The sequence below is a fragment of the Sturnira hondurensis genome, unplaced genomic scaffold (assembly GCF_014824575.4).
Source record: "Sturnira hondurensis isolate 20B ecotype Veracruz unplaced genomic scaffold, ASM1482457v3 Scaffold0013381, whole genome shotgun sequence".
Lineage (NCBI taxonomy): Eukaryota > Metazoa > Chordata > Mammalia > Chiroptera > Phyllostomidae > Sturnira > Sturnira hondurensis.
In genome coordinates this window covers 1,138,152-1,157,767 of record NW_028086012.1, presented here as the reverse complement: position 1 = coordinate 1,157,767, position 19,616 = coordinate 1,138,152, and the positions used below count along the sequence as shown (strand labels likewise).

The 19,616-nt window shown below is 53.3% G+C and overlaps 1 protein-coding gene across 2 annotated transcripts; it reads left to right on the top strand.

Annotated features, from left to right (window-relative positions):
* Positions 1-13,776: 13,776 nt before the first annotated feature.
* On the top strand, positions 13,777-17,088 carry GJB5 (gap junction protein beta 5). Of its 2 annotated transcripts, none has more exons than XM_037061494.1 (2): positions 13,777-13,915; positions 15,979-17,088. In XM_037061494.1, exon 2 carries the CDS (start codon positions 16,000-16,002, stop codon positions 16,795-16,797), a length of 798 nt encoding a protein of 265 aa, XP_036917389.1. In that variant the 5' UTR covers positions 13,777-13,915; positions 15,979-15,999; the 3' UTR covers positions 16,798-17,088. The 2 variants fall into 2 exon arrangements, with proteins under 2 accessions (XP_036917389.1, XP_036917386.1); XM_037061491.1 differs by having other exon boundaries at positions 15,976-17,088.
* The last annotated feature ends 2,528 nt before the right edge of the window (positions 17,089-19,616 follow it).

The following is a 19,616-nucleotide window of genomic DNA, read 5'->3' as shown; positions in this document are numbered from 1 at the left end:
ATTCGCCCCTGGTCTCCCAGGCTGGCCATATACTGCCCACTCCAGTCAACCCAGTGGCACCCCACACACACATACTCCATCCCAGTCCTCCGCAGTTCTGACAGCCCCAGCCTGGGCAGGCAGCTCTGCACCTCGGAAACAGGTGACCTGTTACAGGACCCTCCCCAATAAGTGAACTCTCTTCCTTGGGCTGCTTGCAAGATATTTATTTCTCCACCAGGGAGGTTCCCCTCCTAATCCCCCAGGGTGCCTCCCTACATCCCCACCTCATGTGAACATTCTTCTCCAGGCCCTGCCGGAATGTAGCCAGCAGATTCCACATTACGCAAGACCAGGATTTGCTTTCTGGCGTCCAGACAGGCACAGGCTCACCGAGAGAGTCAGCATTCAGTGCTTTGCAGCCGCAACCCCACAGCAGCACGATTGCCAGACAGCAGCTGCACCACGGCAGCCTGGTCCACGCCGGCGGCCCCAGACCTGCAGGGACCTGGGCCACAACCCCTCTTAGGCTCAAAATGTCTCAGAAGCGTCATATCTTCTCTTTAAAAGCCAGGTGAACTCTGCATTCCACTCCATAATGTGTCAGGGTTTGTTTCAATTTTGTCAAAAAAAAAATGCCTATTGATTGAATTTTGACAAGGATTGACATGTATTGGTTTTTGTAATGTAAAATATTCAATTAATAAGTAATTATTAAGGCTTCTGATTCCTTACCATCAAGTAAACTTGAGGACCCAGGGAGATGCTAGGTTTACTTCGTGGCTTTATGAATTCTTCACACACGCAGGGTGTCCCCCAGAGTCATCCATAATGCACTCCTTCCGTTCTTCTTTCATTCACTCATTCAGCAAATCTTTTTGGAGTGCCTACAGTGTCCCAGGCATGGGGCCAGAGTGGGGGGCTATCAGGACAAGTGAAAGACAGATGTTCCCTCCCTCCAGGGACCTCACAGTCTGTCTACTCAAGGGATCAAGATGTTAACACACACAGATACACACACACAAATAAAAGTATAGTAACTTGTAATAAATGCACTGTAGGAAAAGCAAAGGGTGCACTGAGCAAGAATAATTGGGGAACTAAAATTGCTTGCAAGAAAGTGACATTTAAACTGAGACATAAAAGATGAATAGGAGCTGGCCAGGTAAAGGGAGCAGTGGGAGAATGTTCCAGACACAGCTAATAGCCCGTGTGAGGAGAGAAAGTAGACAAACCCCAAACCTTTCCAGAGGCTCGGAGATGAATCCTTCATCCTCCACAGCAAGAGCTGGCAGGCTGGAAGCAGGAACAGCCCGGCCCCCCGAGCCCCGGGAGGCAGCCAGGTGCTCTGCCAGACACAGCCCAGCTGTGGTCTCCTGGCACAAGACCACCTGTTACCATACAGCTACCCTCCAGCTCAGCACTGGCCCCGAAGGAGAACCTGGAGCCAGGTGGGGTGAGGGCTGGTGGGACCCAAGGATTCGGCGCCAGGTGGGAAAGCTTAGGACTGCAGTCAACTCTAGATCAGGGCCAAGCCCAGTGAACCTTCTAGAGTTTCCCCACACTTCCCCTGATGTCCGGCGACAGCCCTTTGGGGTGCATGGGCAGGGGAAAGAGCCTGTAGGTACCGCAATGCCAGCTGCCCTTCTGGGCCAGGTCTGGTCAGAGATTCTACCTGGTGCCAAGGTCAGCATCTCCTGTGTGCTCCAGTCGTGGGTCCCTGGCCTCTGGTCCTGAGGTGACACCCTTCCTCCCTAGCAAGCCAGTCCCTGTGTGACGGGAGGCTGCCCCCCTCCCGCGTCCTGAGCCCTCTGCCAACACAGCAGAGGTGAGCCGTCCTGGGGTCTGGCCCTGCCCCCATCAAGTTGTTCCCCAGGAAGCCTTGCGCCACCTCCACCGCCCGCCTCGGGCCTGGGTGATTCCTCGCAGACCCTGGTCTTTGCCCTCCTGCGCTATTGCCACAGATTTCAGTCTGAATTTCGGGCTCCCATCACCCTCCCTCCTGTGGCCAGAGTGACCTTTCTGAAACCACAAACCTGATGGTGTTGCTTCCCTGCTTCCAACACTTCAGTGAACTCCTTCGCTCATAGGGTAAAATACAAGTTCCCTTACAAAAGTCAGACAAGTTCTGCATCTCCCCAAGCCCTCCCCCCAACTCACATCTTCCAAAAAGAAGACGTGTAGACACCCTAAACCTTTGGTCAGAGCACCCCTCCAACCCAGCTGAGCTGGAGCTGGCCGCAGAGAATGCTTCTTCGCACTGAGGGTGGAGTCCTTGGGAGCCTAGGGGCTACAACCAAACCTGGGCCTCTGCTGCCTCCCAGAGGCTGAATGGAGCAGCACAGGCAGGTGAGCTAGTTTTGCAGCAACCCAGGAGCGGAGCCATCTCCCTAGGACTCATCAGGGGTGAGCAAGGTCCAGTAAAAGGTGGGGCCCAAAGCAAGGGCCTCAGGCTTCAGTGACAGTGTCAGGATCCAGCCTAGTGAGTCCTAAACACTTGTTTATTATGCGTCTGTCTTAATACTTTGTAATTTACCTGTTCCTGTGTCTGCCCCCCCCCCACCGCCAGATTCTATAATCTGAGGTTCCTGCCCACAGAGTAATCACAGGCCCTCTGGTCAGACAGGCTCTGCAGCCTCATCCCCTGCCACTCTCTCCTCTTCCCTAACCCCTGGGTTTGGGGGACCCATCCCAAGACAGCCACCTCCAGGACAGCTTCAGCCTCTCCACATACCCCCGCTCTGCCCCCCGCTGGGAGTGGTTCCTGCTTCTCCTACCATCACCACCACATTTGTTCATTCATTTGTTTGTTCATTCACTCATTCATCAAATACTTACAGGGAGACTCATAGGTGCCTGGCTCTTTGCTGGACCCTGGGGTAACAGCAGTGCACAGACAGACAAGATCCCCATCTCGGGGAGCGCACCTTCTAATGGGCAGACGAACATCAGATAAATAAATGAGCCAGTAATGTCAGATGACGATACACTAAGTGATGGGTTCGAGAGCCCTGGGAAGATGGCAGTGGGGAGAGAAACTGATGGTCAGAGATGGCCTCTCTGAAGCCAGATGTGATAGTTTTAAAATATATTCACAACTCCTTTTAAACTATGTCTGCTGCCTTCTAAAAGTAGAATTTAATTTCTCTCCCCATAAGCCCCTTAGCGCAGGCCATCCTTAGTGGCTCACTTCTAATAAAAACCATACGGCAGAAGCTGTGGTGTGTTGACCGTGTGTGACTGCCAAGGTGGGGCATAGACGGCATCGTGGGTTCCTCCTGACGCACTGTCTTCCTGACGGACCACTCTCTCTGGGAGAAGCCAGCTGCCATGTCCCGAGGACATTCAAGCAGCCCTGCCAAAGACACACTATAATGGAATGACGATAATACCACTGATCAGTGGGGGGAGGGTGCCTCCCCTGTGCCGGGTGCTGGCCTAAGACCGATTCTCACAGCAACCCATGGGGCGTGTACCATTTTTACCTCCAAGAATGAATTAAAAGCACCGGATGGTGAAGTGACTCGCCTAAGGTCACATGGGAAGGAAGTGGAATTGGATCCATCAGCTGAGGGCACACGGAGCCACAATAGTCAGCGTGTCCTGTGCATCCAGACCACAGCCATCTGGGCCCGAGGGTGGCCAGTCCACAGGAGGAGGAGCTGGGTCAGTCATTTGTTCCTTCAGCTAGATGGGGAACAATGGTCTCAGAGGCCAAAGGAAGCTAAGTGTCACCGTCAAGACCGAGGGAAAGGACGGCCTTCAGGGCCAGGTGTCAGAGAGGACAGAGCCACAGTGCAGACAAGAACTAAGATAAGATGACCAAGAGGCTACCAGGAAGGGGCCTGGAGACAGCCTCGATCCTGCCATCTCTCCAGTTCCAAGCTGCTGGAGGCCTGGTGGTCCAGCCGCTCCTGCCCTCGGAGACCTGGACCCTGCTGCAGCTACAGTGAGTCCCCCATGCGGGGTGAGCTTGAAAAAACGTCTCCCCCTCAGAACAGCTTTGGTTAGAACACGCTGCGTGACCTCGGACAAGTTACCTAACCTCTCTGAGCTTCAGACTACTTTTGTGAGAATTCAAATAAATACTGTATGTGAAGCAGCTTAGGTGTGACGTCAATGGTGGATTTTATCAGACTATTTCCGGTGCTTTTCTCCCACCCCCGCCCTCCTGCTGAACTAAGTCCCGAGTGAGTGCGGTTTAGACTCAGGCTGGGGCCCCGGAGAGCGCACTCGTGGAGCAGACCCTGGGGACTCACCTAGAGGAACGGTGCCACCCTCGGGTCGCAAGGCCTTGTGTGCCCCATATCCGTGAAAACACTGCTGGCGGGCCCCTGAGCCGACTTTCCACACCCCAGTTTCCCTCTGGGGACCTGACCCAGCCCTGGTCAGCCCCCTTCTGTGCCCTAACAACAGCTGAAATCTGCTCTGGTGTTTTTCTTTAATAAACTTACTTTGGGATCATGTAAAATTACAAACACAGTTCAGAGAGCTTCCATATGCTCTTCGCCCAGCTTCCCCTATGGTTAACACCTCACCTAACCATGGTACGTTTATCAAAATCAAGGAATTAACATTGGCACAGAACTTGAAACCGAACTCCAGAAGCATTCTGACTCTAACTCTACTAATGTCCCTTTTCTGCTCGATTTTTAAATTTGCACGGCATCTGTGCCAGAATAGAGATGTTGCAGGCCCAGCGCTGCCCTTGAGGGCTCATGGTCTGGAGGAGAACAGATACAAGAGTAAAATCATTCCTGTTCCACAAGGTCTGAGTAAAGGGAGGAAGGCCTGCTGGCGGGGCAGAAGGGAAGCCCTCGCATCCAGCCAGGGAGGGGTTCCAGTTGGGGCCGAGCCTTGAAGGACAAGTAGTGCTTGGTCCCTCTTCCTTCTGTGCCATCTCCAGGAGTCAATACTCTTCCCCAGGCACCAGCCCAGGGTTCCCTGTGGGCCCACCTCCCATTGACAGGGAGCCGGTGAGTGAGGTAAGCCATCTCAGTTTCAGACCCTGCATCTCAGGCTCTTTCCATCAGACGCGGTGTCTTCCTGTCTCTGGTTCATTCAGCCTCGGTCTCCCTCAGCCACGGCTCTTCCCCATCCCAAACCCCTCGGAGTCCCATTAATTTCGAGAGGCTGTCTTTACGGATTGCCGCCTGGCCCAGTCCTGGGACTGAGAGAGCTGTGTAATTATCCACTCGGAGCCATAGGGAAGTGATAATCAGCTCTCCCTTCCTCCTCTCTGCCTGCCTCACTCATCCATGTCATTCAGACATCCCCAGTGAAGCCGGCTGTGGAGGGGCCGCTGGGGGAGGAGGGGTGGGCATCCTCATTACCTCGTAGAAGGTCCGAACACGTGAGTAGGAGGCATCTCCCCAGCCTCCACCAGTACTAGGGCCCTGATCCCCCCGGGGCCGAGTCCTCGTGTCTGTCTCGGACATCATAGCTGCACCTCTAGACCGTTGTCTCCAGCCAGGTGCTCTCACTTGTGTTGCAGCTTTGTGCAGCCAGCTGTCCCTGGGACACCTCCCTGCACATCCCACAGGCCCTCCGACCCAGCACCTCCAAACCTGGACATGCCATCCCGCCACCAGACCTGCTTCCCCTTCTCCCCCCTCCCCGTACCCCACCCCTGATCTCCTGAAGTGCCTGCCACCAGGCTCTCAGAAAGACCCAGACATCACTCTTGCCTCCCTCCCTTGGCTAAGCAGCCACAACCATTCATTTCTCTGTTTCCCTCAGTTTTCCAGGCCCAGCTTCCATGTCCTAAAAGTTACCCAGGAGCGGACCCATTCGCCTGGACAGCCTGTGGTCCCTTCAGACTGGCAACATCCCAGTCTGACTATATCAACTTCCCCTCAAATCTCCCTGCCTCTGTCTGTGGCACCACCACCCCCACGCCACTTCCCATCGCTGATAAAACCTCTCCACCTCTTCCTATTCTGCCCACAGTGCAGTCCCCGCACTGTGACATGAGAATGGACTTTGAGGTCAGGAAGAACTGAGCTACCACCCCAGCTCCATTATTCCCTAACTCTGTGACCTGACCCCTGACCCTCGGTTTTATCATCTATACAGTGGGGCTAAGGGTACCCACCTTGCAAGGCCGTTGGGAAGGTTGGTTGACAATGTCGAGAGTATAATCCCAAATGACTAAGGGCCAAGCTAGTAACATACGGGCATGAAGGGGCCTGGTGGGCAGGGGCAGCTGTTCATCACCCCAGCTATCGGTGCCACGGGGATATGTGTCTCCAGAACTTTCCATTTTTTCAAGCGCGGCCCCCATCCATGTTTTTCGTGTGGAATCTCCAGATTTGTATGGGGTGGCAGTTCATTGAAATGTCTCTTTAGCAGCATGAAGGCTGAACAAAACAGTTGCCTCTGGGTCCCCAGTTTGTACTCTGATGTATGTGAGGGGCTGGGCTGGTTCATGCACATAACAGTCAATGAACTTTAACTCCTTTCTCTGCCCTTCTTACCAATTCCTTCAAAAGGGAAAAAGGAAAAGCGTCTCTCCAAGCCATCCCTCTCATTCCACTCCCATCATTGTCACCTTCATGCAGTGCCCCCTGGACACCAGCCCTCAGGCCCCGGCCACCCACAAACTCAGGCAGAGCTCTGAGCCCCTCAGCCAAGGCGCCTCACCCTCCTCCCCGGGTGACGGGGCAGGATAGAGCTCTTGGCTTGGGCCTGATGCTTCATCCTTGACAAAGCCTTCTCTCTTTCATTTGCACGTTTATCTTTTTAAATACCTATTAGGTAGTTATTATTGACCCAACACCCAAAGGAGGGGAGTAGAGTCCAGAGGACAGAGGGCAGTCAACAAATACTTATTAAATACCTACTGTGCACCAGGCTCTGTTGAATGATAAACCTGTTACACAGGACCTCTTTGGTTGCAAGTGACAAACACCTAAATCAACAGGCTCAGTTAAAGCGACAATGCAGGGGTTTACCTGCCTGTGGGAAGGAAAACATCGCTGGTCTCCAAAGCTAGATGGAGCTGGGGACACATGTCCTCTGAGCACTCATGTGCTCCTCTCTCGTTTCTGCTTCCCCTTCCATCGCAGGAGGACTTGTCTTACGCAGCAGAGCAGCATGTCGGGCAGCAGGCCATCAGCAGGCCCAGAGCGACCCTTCTCACTGTGTTTGTCATGAGACAGACACTCTCTGTTCCACGTGCAGAGGTCCCGGGGAAGCACCCTTAGTGGATCAGCGTGAGTTGTGTTATCACAAGGGGCCGATCAACTGAGTGAGGGAAGGATAACTGATTAGCTCAATTTGGGGCCGTTCCCACTCTGGGCCAATCAACAGTCAACAAGAGAGCAAGCTCTGTGAGAGGCAGCTGGTTGAAGGATGGGAGAATTCTGCAGGAAATGAGATTGCTGTCTGTTCCAACAAAAGATATCTCGGTCTGGGCTCCTCCAAAAGCCAAGTGTGAAGGGGAGTGCGGGAGAGAGAAGAAGGGGAGGGGGGTTAAACAGTTACAGAAGGAGGCTTGACTTGGAGTGGTGAAAATACAGTACATATACAGATGACGTAGTATAGAATGGTACGCCTGAAACCCATAGAATTTTATTAACTAATGTCACCTCAATAAATTCATTCAATTGGTCGATCGATCAGTCTGAGAGGCCAAGTGTGAGACACGGATCTGCATGCCAGTTGTTTGCTTGGCAGATGACCCCAGGAAAGAGCCGCGTGGGGATGGGACTGAGGCAGGGAAGGGAAGGAAGTGGGTGGAGGGTGTGTAAGGAGCAAGCTGCCTCCGTGGCCCCTGAGCTGCGTCCTGCGGGGCAGGGGGGGGGGGGCGGGGGGGTCCGGGAAAGAGTAGGTCGTGGGCCTCACAGTTGTCTCAGCTGGAGGGCGAGGAGGCTGCAGGCTTTACGCCCTAACTTCAGTCCGTCATTGGTCGAGGGCTGTTCCCTGTGGGACGTCGATTCGCTCTTCTACCCCTCCGGAGTGGCATGAATGGAAACCACTTGGGCCCCACGGGCTGGCTTATCTTCTTCCCCGGGACCAAAAGTTGTCCCTCCTTTGGGGACAGTAGTTTTAGTTTGGGTGGTTAACTGGTGGTATAGCAAGCCACAGTGTCTGCACTGCCCTTGGCCTGCTGCACTCAGAAGGGGGCCTGCAGGGAGCCCAGGTGTCCAGAGAGAGTCCGACCCCCACCTGCACCCCCACCCTCTAACAGAGATAACAAGCAGGAGGTGGGGAGGCCAGGAACTTCGTCTGAAGTTGGGCCTGAGGGAAGAGTCAGTCTGAGCCAGAACATGTTGAGATGATGCTGAGAGTCAGAAAAGCTTAGGCTGAAGGCGGTGAAAGACAAATGATGTCACCTATGAGTGGAACCTAATCCATAAAACAAACAAGCAAGCAAAATAGAACCAGAGACGTGGAAAGAACAAACCGACAGTGACCAGAGGGAGAGGGGAGGGTAATGGGGGGAAAGAAGGGGAAGGGTCACGTCAAGGAACACGTATAAAGGACCCGTGGACAAAGACAACATGGGGGGGTGTTGAATGTGGAAGGTGGAGGGGATAGGGCAGGGGAGAGTAACAGGGGGGAAATGGGGACAACGGTGACTGAACAACGATAAAAAAAATTAAAAGGGATACACGCACTACGCACACACAACAAGAGATGCCTGGGCTGGGAACGGGGGGACATGCAGAGCACCAATGGCTCTCCAGCGGCTCCTTCCCTTCCGTCTGAGCACGCTTGGATGAGTAGAAGAAGCAAAGTCTTCTTCGGCCCTAGAGGCAGGATAGTAAGGAGCTAGGAAAATCCCTGGGCAAGGGGAATGGGGAAACTGAGACAAGAAAATAAAACAAGGCCAAACAGTTGGAGCAACGTACAGCCAGCTGGTGAATCCCAAGAACTTACTCTCCCTAACCAAGGACACTTGAGAGTGGGTGGTTTGTACCACCCCTCCCTCACCGAATAATACATAACTTAAACCTCCCTGGTCTGAGATGTAGAGAACAGAGACCCAATTAATGTCATTTGTGCCAGCTAAACCCAAGGACAGATGAAGTCAGGGGAACTAATAACAAAACCCCATTAAAAGCCAGACAGGCTCAAGATGAAAGTAAAATGGTATAGAAAACCAAAGAATATTCCCCACACCCCGCCCCCACCCCAACGCACTCATTTTGACACATCAGCACCCTAAAGATGTACCTGGAAAGCTGATGGAAATACAAAAAGCCATCAGGACAGAGACACGTCTTGGACTCACTCTGGAGCACGCCCCGCCCCTTCTCGGGCATAAACTTTTTGTTTCCTCCTAAACTCCAAGGGTCCCAAGGAGACTTGCAGCCAGGGCAGCAGTGGGCAGTAGCAGCGCGACCCAGGCTTACCCTCTGACCCTGTCTCCAGGGCCCCCTTTTCTCTGACTTCCCAGTGAGCTGACAGCAGCCCTGCCTTGACTCGCTTCTTTCCCATGACTTTCCTAGGGAGCCACAGCAGCCCCACCCAGGCTGTATCCCATCGCTTCTTCTACCCTACACTTTTCCCTTGTTTCATTGTCCCCAGCCTTAATAAATACGCTCTCAGAATCACCTGGACTTGTGTTGTGAAATCTTCCCCACACACAGTCAGGAACCCACACACGACAGGCCACCCTGAGGCTGGCGCCTGTCCAGAAACACCCTGGCCCTTCTGCCTACTGCCCTGACTTTCTCCTTCCTGGCAAGGTGCAGCTGCACCTCCTCTGCCCATTGTCCTCTAGCTGTGTCCCCCCCCACTCTGCTCAATCACGCTGGCAAAAGTCACCAAAGACCTCAGCAGGCCTCTCTGCAGGTGGGTTGCCCACCGGCTGTTCTCTGTCACCAACTGTTCTCCTCCACAGGCAACTCTTTCTCGCCAGCTTCCTAGAATGTCAGCGCCCTCCAGACCTCCACCTGGACCCTCTTCTCTTCTTTCTCAGCACGCTCTCCCAAGGCTGCTTCATCCCCTGTAGTGGCTCCCACCAACCCCTCAGGGCTGAGGACTCCAGCCATTGCTGCCATCTACTGGCTGTGGACTGTCCACGTGGCCATCCTCCACACCCTTCCACTGAGCACATGAGACACTGAACTCACTAACTCCCAAACATCTGGGAGGAACCTGTGCATTACCTCCCCCTCCCCCCTCAGAAACCTGCTCTTCCTCCTATAGTCCTTACTACACCCACCACCTGCCAGTTCACCAATAGAGCAACCTGGGGACCATCTGGGCTCCCTCCTACCACCCCCCATACCCCTGCACCCAGTCAGGCCCCAAACAGTTGCAGTTACCAACTGTTCCAGACCCATCCCTCTGACTCGCCTCCTGCCTAAATCATTGCAATAACCTCCTCTCTCAAACAGAGGGAGCTTTCTAAACATACAGTGATCCTCGTTCATGGCTTCCACGTCAGTGTGTTTGCACACTCACTGAAACGTATTTGCCTAACTCCTAAATCCATCACTGCAGCGCTTTCCCAGCTGTTCATGGACACGCGCAGCACAGTGAAAAATTCGAGTCACCTGACGCACAAGGTCCCAGCTAAGGATGAACAAGATGACACTCCGCCTCCTTGTCTCAGCTCTTCTACTGTAAATAAATGTTCTATTCCAGGTCACCTTTTTGGCCCCCTTTTCACCTTTTTGCGCCTTTAGAAAGTGACATTGCAGTTTAACCTGGCCCCCGAGCACAGTGTGGCCGTCCTGTCTGGCAGCTCTCCGAGCAGCAAGGCTGTGATGCACCTCAGGGACAAATGCTCACATAGGATGAGTTTGGTTCAGGTGTGAGTCACAGTGCTGTCAGCTGTGAGGTCGGGGTTCATGACTCAACGGGACACTGCGGGTGTCATGACACAGAAACGCACATAAAACAAGGTTGTCTTGTGTTCCGTTGATGAAAGTGTTCCAACCAGAGGCTCTTAAGAACCTAACCTTGTATTTCTCCCAAGGGCAAAGCTTCAGGATTTCCTAATTCGGTGCTTGTCATGACTCTACACAGCCTAACTACCATGAATAATGGAATCCACTGTGCCCGTCTGACTGTTCCCCCAGGCCTCCCTCTGCACACAGGATAAATCCAAACTCCTTAGCACAGAGTTCCAGGTCTTCCTGGTTGAGAAGGTCCTTGCGGACCCCCCAGATGCCTGGCCTTTTGGTGCCCCTACCACTTCCCAGCCAGCCCCGCTTGAAAGCTCTTTGACTGTCTTTCGCAGAGTCCCTCTGCGCACGCCGTGTCCTCCGCCACAAAGACCTCTCCTCCTCTTGGTGATCGCCTACATAGCCTTCGAGACACAGCTTCCATATCACCTTGTCTGGGCCTCCCTCCCACAGACCTTGACACTCCCTTCTATGTTATAGGTCCCTTGCAGCACTTCTCCCAATGCTGTGCCTGACCCACGCGTGTGTCTCCTCTCTCCTGTACTCGGCAACAGTTTTGGGGAATAGATGTGTGTGACTCTCTTTGTAAGATGTATATGCATTTCATACATAGTTTTAAAAGATTTTATCAATTTTATTTATTTTTAGAAAGAGGGAAAGAAAGGGAGAAAGAGAGGGAGAGAAGCATCAGTGTGCGGTTGCCTCTCACGTGGCCCCCACTGGGGATCTGGGATCTGGCCTGCAACCCAGGCATGTGCCCTGGCTGGGAATCGAACTAGCGACCCTTTGGTTCACAGCCCAGGCTCAACTCACTGAGCTACACCAGCCAGGGCCATTTCATACATATTTCATTCCATAAACACAGATGGAGACCTCGCATGCTACCAAGAGCCCTTCCAGGCACCAGGGGCACAGAGGTGAACTGAACAAAGCACTGTCCCCCATGTGAGCAACACAGTGCCCATAGCATGGCCTGTGTTTAGGAGGGGTGTGCACACGTGGGACTGTTGTCCTTGTTGTGGACCTGCGGTGTTTGTGGCTCTTAGACACACTGTCCTTTGAAGTCTGGCCCCATGCAACCTGAAGATAAAGGGCGTCTGAGAGTTCATTAGGCCAACAGGTTGTGTCTGTGCACTAACCCTCCCCGGGCACTCCCTGCCCACCCTCCCCCGCTCTCCAACAGTCAACATCCGCCCGGGTTTTGCCTTTTTAGCCCAAAGACAGCATCCATCCACATGAGATTTTCTCTGGTGAATCCATCTGTCTCCCCCTCCCTTCTCGGCCACCCTACATCTCAGCAAGAAGCGGCATAGGACTAGGAAAACAGGGAGAAAGTCAGGTTTTGGGAGGACCCACCATGTGTCAGGTGTGTGTGGACAATATACACGTATCAGAGGCAGTGGTAGGAAGGCCTTGCTCTGTGCCGGGCACTGTCCTCACATGGTTCCTCCACTGGCTGGGGCAATAAGGATGCCAACCCCATGAGATTGCACTGTATCACACTCTGTGTCTTCTCAGGACGCCCCTCACAGCACAACAGGTCTCATCCACAGCAGAGCAATGGAGATTGCCCAGATCTAAAAGGAACAGAGGCGAGATTCAAACCCAGCAGAATGAGACTCTAGATGCGGGGGTGTGGGGCCCAAATGCAGAAGTCTGTTGCCTTAAGGAAGTCCCCTAAAATGCCGTCTGCGTCACACAGGAGGCACCTTCTCTGGGCAAGACTTGTGTGGTACAGCCTCTTCCCCCTGGAGCTCACCCTCAAGGCCTTCCTTACTTTATCAGCGTGTCTTTGCACCCCTCATCTGTGTACCTGGGGGCCCTGCCCAGCCTCATCTGTTCCTCTCTTTACCTGTGTAGCCCAGGACCAAACACAGCACCTGGCGCACAACAGTGTCCCAGCAATGATTCTTGAGTTTGGAACAAGGGTTAGTAAAAAGACCAATGTATGTGCTGTTGGAAGCAAGGAGCAGCTCCATGGCGGGGGGAAGGGTGGTCACCCATGCAGGGTCTGGGGACAGGCTTAGTGTGCGTATTTAGGGGAGGGGTGGCGCTGTGTATGCAGGGGAGAGGGCAGCTCTCTCTGCCACTCACCATGCATTCGGCATCGGGGTGCAAAGCCTGAACCAGATCCCAGCAGCAGCAGGGTGGCGGCGAATGGGGGAAGCTGCTCCATGATCTCTTTGCTGTCACAAGAGGCTGTGCAGCTGGTACGAGACTTACTAGCTGGTAACCAAGACTATGTTGGTGAGTTCCTGGGGGTCAGGGGCTAATCCACTTGGTGCTCACCACCATCCCCTAAAAAAGTCTATTGGTGTGATTGACTTGTTCATTCAACAGAAGAAGGGTCGTACCTGGAACAAGCTCAGTTAAGATCAGCTATTCCAATACAATCTGACAGTGGTGTGGAAGCTCGGAGCTGTGCAAGCCCAGAGGTGGGGCCCCAAGCCACCCGGAGTGGCACAGTCAGGGAAGGCTTCTTGGAGGAGACTAAGGAGAAACGTAAGAGAAGGGCATTCAAGTGGGGGAAATTGATGGCGTAAAGGCATTTAGGCTGGAGACAGAGTTTGGGCGCCTCAGCATTTCCAAAGGTAACAGAAGCCATGGGAATGAAAGGCCACTGAGAAGGGACCAGCGAGAGCAGAGAGCCTAGAAAGCCGAGTCCCAAGAGGTAGCAGTGGGCAGTTTCTGGAATTTCAGGAATTGGGATTCCTCCCACAAGAGGCCAGGGATGGGAAGGACAAGCAGGGGGTCAGGGTGGACCTGTGGTTCCCCCCTGAGAGGATGTCAGGATTCTGGGCCCAGCACCCCTGCGAGGAGGAACTCCTAAGCTTCCTGGGCCACGTAGGAGGCCGTCTGGGAAGGCTGGGCCCCAGCCAATGGCCGTACTGGGTGCAGCTCCTCCTCCTAGACCAGTGACACGCCCAGGCTGAGGCTCACTCGCAGGCTCCGTCTGGGGAACAGGCTTCCCCAAACACCCTCCCCGGTTCTGACATGAGTTCCAGGTGCCTTCTGAGTCCACGGCCGGCTGTTGGGAGCCAGTACCCGGAGAGCACTGAGGAGTAGCCACTCAGGTAAGGTCATCTGTATCCAAATGTACTCTGTCCCTTGGTACTCCTGAGAGAGGGAAACTCCTCTGGTCTGGGGGTATGATTCTCACTTGGGAAGTGGAAGGAGGAGGCTTGGATGCACCCACCACCTGATGGTGGAGGAGTAAAGGGCTCCTCCCGCCTCTGCTCTGAGTTTTTCCCACTCTCCCCAACTAAGCAGAGGTGGAAGCCAGGGGCTGAGAGGACAGGCACTCACGGGGGAACAAGGAGCTGGGCAGGCAGAGCCAGGCAGGCAGAGCTGTTCTGTCTGGGCCTGCTCAGCCCCCACCTTGCCCCACCCTGGGAGGGCCGGGCCTAGACCCTGGGAGCTAAGAGCTGGAGCCTCGGTGATTATTCCCTGAGAAGCTGCCAGGAGTCCACCCACCTTAGGCAGGACTGAGCAAAGACAAGCTGATGATTCAGAGCTGGGCTCCCACGTCCAAGCGAAGATGTTGTAGACAGAAAAATGAAGAGATAGGGTAGGGAGCAGAGACAGCCTAGCGTCCCTCAGCCAGGACCCACCTGGTATAGGAGGGAGTGAGCACAGAACAGGTGCCCAGGCAGCTTTCCAGGGACGGGGCCCAGGCCAAGAGTGTGGGTTCTGGAGCCAGCCTGCCCGAGTTCAAATCCCGCCTCTGCTGCTTACCAGCTGTTTAACAGTGAGCAAATTAATTAACCCTTTTGTGTTCCACTTTCCTCACCTGTAAATTGGGAATAAAAAATATCACACACTTTCCTATAGTTGTTGCTGTATCGGTTCATGCAAAGTGCTCAGAACAGTGCCTGGCTCTGCATAGACGCCCAGCAAATATTGGCCCTTACCTCTGCCCTGCTCAGCTGCTACAGGGGGTCAAGACAGCATGTGACCTTCAGCCTGGACCAAAGTCAGAAGGGCATCAGGAATGTGCGGAGAGACTTCCTGAGATCCTGGGGGCCCAGCAGGGTGGGGCTGGTGAATGGGTTCCCCCGAGAACCAGCCAGAGGGATTCCAAGAGAGGAAGTGGGTACCCCTCACTCTGAACAGCAGTCACATCCCTTAAATGGAGGTAAATCTGACCCCTGTGTGTCTAGCACACCAAACTCACTCACCAGCAGAAGCAACAAAAACTGTTTCCCATCTTGGTGTCTGGACAAGGCCATTCTGCACGATGATGACAATGGGTTCTGTGGCCAAAGGAGTTTGGACAATGCTACATATTCTGTCCCCCTTTCAGAAATCCACGAGGAAAAGTCATTAGCATGGTTGAGTAAAGGGACCTATTGACCTTTGCAAACACAATGGCTGCCTACCTTTTTCAAACACAGATTCCTTTTCTCTCACTGCTGTAGCCAGCCTATGGAACAGGATTCCATGGAACACCAGTTTGGGAAACACTGCATTACCAGACTACTCTAGGAAGTTTATTGTAGAAAGAGAACCATTGCCCACTATGTTATCTTTCAGCTGGATTGCCACCGGCCTTGCTTCAAGTGAGTTGCACCCAAGCAGAACACTGCCTGGATAATTTAACTGAGTTTTAGACCAGGTGGGAGTTTGGGGATAAGTTTCCAGCCTCTCTGACCTCATCCTCCAAGTCAAGAAAAAGGAAAAGAAAAGAGCAGGTTCCTCTTGAGAGAAGCTGTCTAAGGGGAAAGAGCAGTGCGCAGAAAGAAGTCTTCCCAAGGCTCAGCCCCCTGAGGAAGAGGGCCAGAATTGAAAGAGAGGCAGAAGGCAGGATGTTCAACCTCCTTAAGGCTTCATTCTGCAGGACTGCAAGTCCCGAGCCCTGGGAGGAATGAGTGGTCCCTGGACCCACCTTCACCCACTTTATGGGTAAGAGCTGGGTTCTGGACTTAACTACTTAGGCTCAAATTCCAGCTCCCCACATAATAGTTGTGTAAACTTGTAAAATCCCTCTACACCTCAATTTCCTCCATCCGTAAAATGGGTTGACAACAGAACCAAGCTCCTCTGTGGCTGTGAGGATTAGATATGATGTCACGTTTCTGTAAAATGTTGAGTGAGTACTCTATCAATGTAGGACATTATTATCATTCCCCTACAGCAGCAGCCAGCACCTGGGTCCACCATGAACTGGGGGATCTTCGAGGGGCTCCTAAGCGGGGTCAACAAGTACTCCACAGCCTTCGGGCGCATCTGGCTATCTCTGGTCTTTATTTTCCGAGTGCTGGTGTACCTGGTGACGGCTGAGCGTGTGTGGAGTGACGACCACAAGGATTTTGACTGCAACACCCGCCAGCCGGGCTGCTCCAACGTCTGCTTCGATGAGTTCTTCCCTGTGTCCCATGTGCGCCTCTGGGCCCTGCAGCTCATCCTGGTCACGTGCCCCTCGCTGCTGGTGGTCATGCACGTGGCCTACCGAGAGGCACGGGAGAAGAAGCACCGAGAGGCCGAGGGGGAGGGTGGTGGGCGCCTCTACCTGAACCCCGGCAAGAAGCGGGGTGGGCTCTGGTGGACGTACGTCTGCAGCCTGGTGTTCAAGGCCAGCGTAGACGTCATCTTCCTTTATGTGTTCTACTTGTTCTACCCCAAATACACCCTCCCCCCTGTGGTCAAGTGCCACGCGGCTCCGTGTCCCAACACGGTGGACTGCTTCATCTCTAAGCCCTCAGAGAAGAACATCTTCACCCTCTTTATGGTCATCACAGCCGCCATTTGCATCCTGCTCAACCTCGTGGAGCTGGCTTACCTGGTGAGCAAGAGGTGCCGTGAGTGCCTGGCAGCGAGGAAAGCCAGGGCCACCAGCGCCAGTTCCTGCAAACAGGACGACCTCCTCTCAGGCGACCTCATTTTCCTGGGCTCAGACACTCAGCCTCCTCTCTTACCAGACTGCCCTCAAAATTACATGAAGAAAACCATCCTGTGAGGGGCTGCCTGCACTGGGCAGACGGGGATCTCTCATGCGGACAGTCTTAGGGGTGGGAGGCTCCTGCCACCTGCCCCAGCTGTGTGGCCTTGGGCACCTCAGTGTCCTTTTGTGTAAAATGTAGATGGTGAGGCCTGCCTCATAGGTTTGTTGCTATGAGAAGGAGTTTAATGAGAGAACAGATGTGCAAGCAACTTTAATGTGTGGGACCCACAGTCAGGGCTTAATAAAAACCAACTCCTCCAGCCCTGGCTGGTGTGGCTCAGTTTGTTGGAGTGTTATCCCACATCTGAAGGGTTTGATCCCCAGTCAGGGCACGTACCTAGGTTGTGGATTTGATCCCCAGTCTCAGTGCATATGATCCCTGGTCCAGGCACACATGGGAGGAAACCGATCAATGCTTATCTCTCACACTGATGTTTCTCTCTCTCTCTCCCTCCTGTCCTCTCTCTCTAAGAGCAATGAAAAAAAAATATATTCTCAGACTCTGGCTTGTATGGCTTAGTAGATTGAGGGCCAGCCTGAAAACCAAAATGTTGCCAGTTCAATTCCTGGTCAGGGCACATGCCTGGGCTGCAGGCCAGGCCCCCAGTTGGAGGTGTGCAAGAGGCAACCAATCGATGTATCTCTAGCACTGTTGGGAACCGCCCTGCCTGGTTTCCCCCAGGTTTCCCCCAGAAGCTGTAACCCCACCGATGGCTAAGGCTGAGTGAGCGACCTTGGGACCATAAGCCACTAAGGAGACAAAGCTTATTTCCCTGGCAGGAGCACTGCTTCTGCTCCTTTTACTTCATCCATAACTGGCCCCCAATGCTTGATCAGTTAGCCAATGACAGGTAAGATTCCTCAAGGGGGGGACGACCTAAGACAGGCACAATCACGTGGAGGCCCCAGGGAAGGACTTGGGGGGCTACAGCAAAAGGGGGTGATGGACCCTTGCCCCTCGGCTTTAACATAGCTTGAGTCCTCATTCTGTCTGCAAGAAGTCTCCTAATCTCGTGGCTGCCTTATTCTCCTGCCTGACTTAAGCCTGAAACAATGGCAGAGGGTGGTGCGGCCCTGTGCTAAAAGGGCGCGTTCCCCGGGTGATCAGGCCTAAGAAAGAATACATAAACTCCTGTGAAACCTGCTTTGCTAAGAATGCTCTCAACTAAATGACAAAGGTCCAAGCAGGAAATGAGTTTGTTTCCCAAAGTTTTGTAGCCCTTTAGCCAACAGACCCTGACTCAGAATAAGGTTTCAGAGTTCTTTGTATGTTATCTATTGTTTGATCCTTACTGCATGACAATAATCCATGAACTTTACCTGTATCCCTGTGCTAATTGAATCTAATAAAAGCCTGTCAGGGCAAAGGTCAAGGCACTCTCCTCTTGAGAGAGTGGCCAGGCCGCTCCCAGGAACTCCTCCATTGAGGGAGTAGCCGTGCCATCCCTTTTCCTCCACAGGACTTGGTAGTTCATGTGAATTTATCTCGTATCTCATCAATAACACCACAGACACTATGGGCCAGTGTCCGAGTCATAGCACATTGGTGTTTCTCTCCCTCTCTTTTGTCCTGCCTTCCCCTTCCTCTAAATTAATAAAATCTCCTTTTCAAAATGTCCTTGGGAGTCCTGGCTGGTGTAGCTCAGTGGATTGAGCACGGGCCTGCGAATCAGAGGATCACGGTTCGATTCCCAGTCAGGGCACATGCCTGGGTTGTAGTCCAGTTCCCTGCAGGCCAACTCCCAACAGGGGACACACAAAAGGCAACCATACATTGATGTTTCTCTCCCTCTCTCCTTCCCCTCTAAAAATAAATAAATAAAAAAATTTTTAAAAATGTTCTTGGATGAGGATTAAAAAAGCAAAAGTTGATTCCTCCAGTGATTCAAGGTGTCCTTTGGTCCTTCAGCTTTTGAGACCCTTATCAGGTCATTGGGTCACTCTCTCTGCCCCTGCAGAGAATTGTACTTGGTCTAGCCAGGTGAGGGACCATCTTCTCCTCCAGAAAGGGTCCCCAGCACTCCTGGGGTCATGCCGCCTCCTCATGCCTTTATCCCCAGTTGCAATTTTAGGCCTATGGGTTGTCTGCAAAAGGAATGGATCTTAGTAGTGGGGAGTGGCATTCGGCAATAGAAAGTCTGTGAACTTTGAGTCAGAACCCTTGCATTCAAGACCAAGTTCCTCTGGATCTCTGGGAAAGTGACGTCAGCCTCTCTCTAAAATGGGTTAATACTTCTGAGTCTGTGAGTTTGTAGCAAGGACCTAGTGAGCCCAGGAGGTTGTGGATGGGGTTAGCAGTCTGTGAAAGGCCACATAAATATTCATCACTGGTATTAGGAAGTGCTGGAGAAATGCCTGTGGGAAATGGGGAAGAGGAGCCCCTCCCTGGCTACACATTAACCTTCACTGCCCCAGGGCCCCTCGGCAGCACCCCCTGAGTCACACTCTGACTTCCCGGAGGCCTGCCCCAGAGAGCCAGGCCCACGGGGATAAACGTGAGGCTGTGCCTGGCCCCCTGACAACTGGGGCATTTCATGCTACCAACCTTGTCTCCACCAGGGCAGTGGGGTTCCCTTGTCTAGAAGAACCAAGTCAGCTCCTCTCATCTCCTATACAGCTCACCAGCAGCACTAGCTTGAGTCCTCAGAACTGTCCCTGCAAGGTGGGTGTGACCCTGGGCTGAATCAAGATTGCCCCTTTCCATGGATATCGGCTGCTGAGGGCTTCAGAACCAGGCTTTCAGGGGAAAAGGGCAGGAGAGAGGCCTGGACAGGAGGACAGAAGGCATCAAGGTGATGGAAGGGGACAGGGTCAATGCTATTGCTATTGACCTG

What these genes read in the sequence shown, in the direction of transcription:
- GJB5 (XM_037061494.1), top strand. Translation starts at nt 16,000, where the DNA reads ATGAACTGGGGGATCTTCGAGGGGCTCCTAAGCGGGGTCAACAAGTAC.